The 2357-nt window shown below is 36.1% G+C and overlaps 1 protein-coding gene across 1 annotated transcript; it reads right to left on the reverse strand.

Moving 5' to 3' along the window:
• Positions 1–541: 541 nt before the first annotated feature.
• LOC109146747 lies at positions 542–2050 on the reverse strand. Its single transcript, XM_019294392.1, has 2 exons — positions 1563–2050; positions 542–1426 (listed from the first exon to the last, which is right to left on the reverse strand). Exons 1-2 carry the CDS (start codon positions 1856–1858, stop codon positions 571–573), a joined length of 1152 nt encoding a protein of 383 aa, XP_019149937.1. The 5' UTR covers positions 1859–2050; the 3' UTR covers positions 542–570.
• Positions 2051–2357: the final 307 nt, after the last annotated feature.

A 2357-nucleotide genomic window follows, 5' to 3' on the forward strand; every position in this document is an offset into this window, starting at 1 on the left:
TCGCCCATCCTGATGGACTGAAGGTGTTAGCTCTAGACGAAGATGGACAAGATTGTGTTGCTACTACCAATGTTGTCTACAAAGAGGTTTCAATAATACGTAAATGCATTCAGTGATATTGCGTTTTTTAAATGGCAAAATTACTATATATCTAGACAAAAAAAAATATTTTCCATACAAATGAATTAGGATATCAATTCATTCTTATAACTAAGTTGCTAGAGAATGAGCACATTTGCCTAATTTATAAAAAATACTAACAATGATAAATAAAATCTCCAAATTTACAGCACTGCATGCGTACATCTACACATTAGCTATTAATTTGAGCAATTATTTGCTCAAATTAAAACAATGATTACGTCAAAACACATAAATTATCCAAACCACATATTCAATTGCACTATATAATATTTGATGTTCTTATTTAAATAATTATATATCAATCCAAATATTCTTAATATATCACAAAAAATTCATTCCGTGCACCGCACGGGCGAAAATACTAGTAAATGGACTAATATTATATACTCAACTTTTAATATGAAAATGGGCGGTATAAGCTTAGTGTCACACCCATATGCTCTTAATCTTATCACCGTGCCTGAAACTGTATGTCATGACCAAACTTCCATCCATTCTTTTCAACACAAACCTCTCCACCAATATATAGCAACCAAATTCTCTCCACCCACCTAACTGTCCACACTCTTCTCTTCTTTTCACCTTCAATTCCTTCTCCCCACCTGACCATCCTCCTCTTTCTTGCTCCCATTTCATCTGTTCAACAATTTCTTGCCTCAACCCCACACTTGTTTCTTCTGTTTCTGCGTTGAACGGTTTAAACCATATCACCCCGTTCTCAATATTTCTTTCGTCCCATTTTGCTTTGCTCCCAGAAATAAGTACTTCTTCCCTGTCAAGAACAGTACCCACTAGTATAGTGCTAATTCCTTCATTTCTGTCATTATTCTGGCAAGTGAAGATTTGCTCCCATCTCTGTTCGAGTGTCATCTCGTAGAACACTGATCTTTCCATCTGATCCTTAATCGTTTCGTCCTTGATGAACACGAAAGGACAGTACCACTTCCCTACAACAACAGCTTCAGAGCTTGTACTTGATGGAGGGAAGTTTAACTCGGGTAGGCGCTTGCGCAAGGAAACATTGAGGCCCGAAGCTTTTCCTAATCTGTAGCTTTCGGAGGTTTTGTCCAAAATGTTCCAACCTTGCGCCATCAAAAAGTAAGGAGGGACACCATCAGGTGCCACGGAGTTGACATCAAAGCTACCTTTGCCACCGCGAGGAGAAATCTCAAACTGCTGATAGATGTTGTGCGGATCCAATGGTTTTGGTCTAACATCCCTAACCCATCTAAGGAAACAGCAAATGACCATGTCTGAGACTCTTGAACAAGTAAATGCTTCACTGCAAGGAACAATTATTCATTAATGAAAAATACGTCTCCAGATTCGTTAGCTTCAATGCTAAGGATTAACGACAATTTATATGCCAAACCAGAAACACAGAGAAATGATCAATGCTACAAGCAACACAAACATACCCTTTCTCATAACCATCGGGCTTTATTGCATAGTAACGATTTGAAGACAGTGGCTGACCAAGAACAGGAATGAGTAAAATAGGATAACAACCATCTTCGACATTGAAAAGCTCAAGCTTCTTGTTCTGAGGGAAAGGCAAGTCTTCAAGATAAATACATTTGCAGAGTCCAAAGCAGGTGTACCTTTTAATTTCCACATCTTGAAGGACTAAGAAACCTGAATTTGGACCCTCAGGTGGCACTTTCAGAGACTCAGGAGATTTCTGGTAGTGAGATAGAGGCCTTGTCACATACATGATAATATCTATATAAATTTCTTCTTTTCCCTTAGCTTCCTGAAACTTTTCAGCTATAAATTATATTGGCTGAGAGTCCAAATTCATACATATAATCGAAATCCAACAATTATATACAATATCAATACAAATCTTAATTAAATTAAATAGGAATTCAAAGCAATAAACCAAACCTATCCAATTCACCCAACAAACCCTAACACCCAAACTAATTCTCTTAATGCAATGTAAATTAAACAGACATCAAAAACAATAAACCAAACCAAATCCAAGCTAAGCCCTAGATATTTAATTACTCATACTAACACAATAAATACACAATATAAGAAAGGTAGATGAAACCATTAATGCAAAATAAATGAGGGAGATAGAAAAAAACATATATATCGATGCTTGCAAATTTAAAATTACAACGTTCTTTGTCTTGAAATTAAAGAGAAACAAAAAATCTACAGTAATATAGGTTAAACTCGTGCTAAGATCAAGTCGGAAACTGAAG

Source organism: Ipomoea nil, unplaced genomic scaffold (assembly GCF_001879475.1).
Source record: "Ipomoea nil cultivar Tokyo-kokei standard unplaced genomic scaffold, Asagao_1.1 scaffold1936, whole genome shotgun sequence".
NCBI lineage: Eukaryota > Viridiplantae > Streptophyta > Magnoliopsida > Solanales > Convolvulaceae > Ipomoea > Ipomoea nil.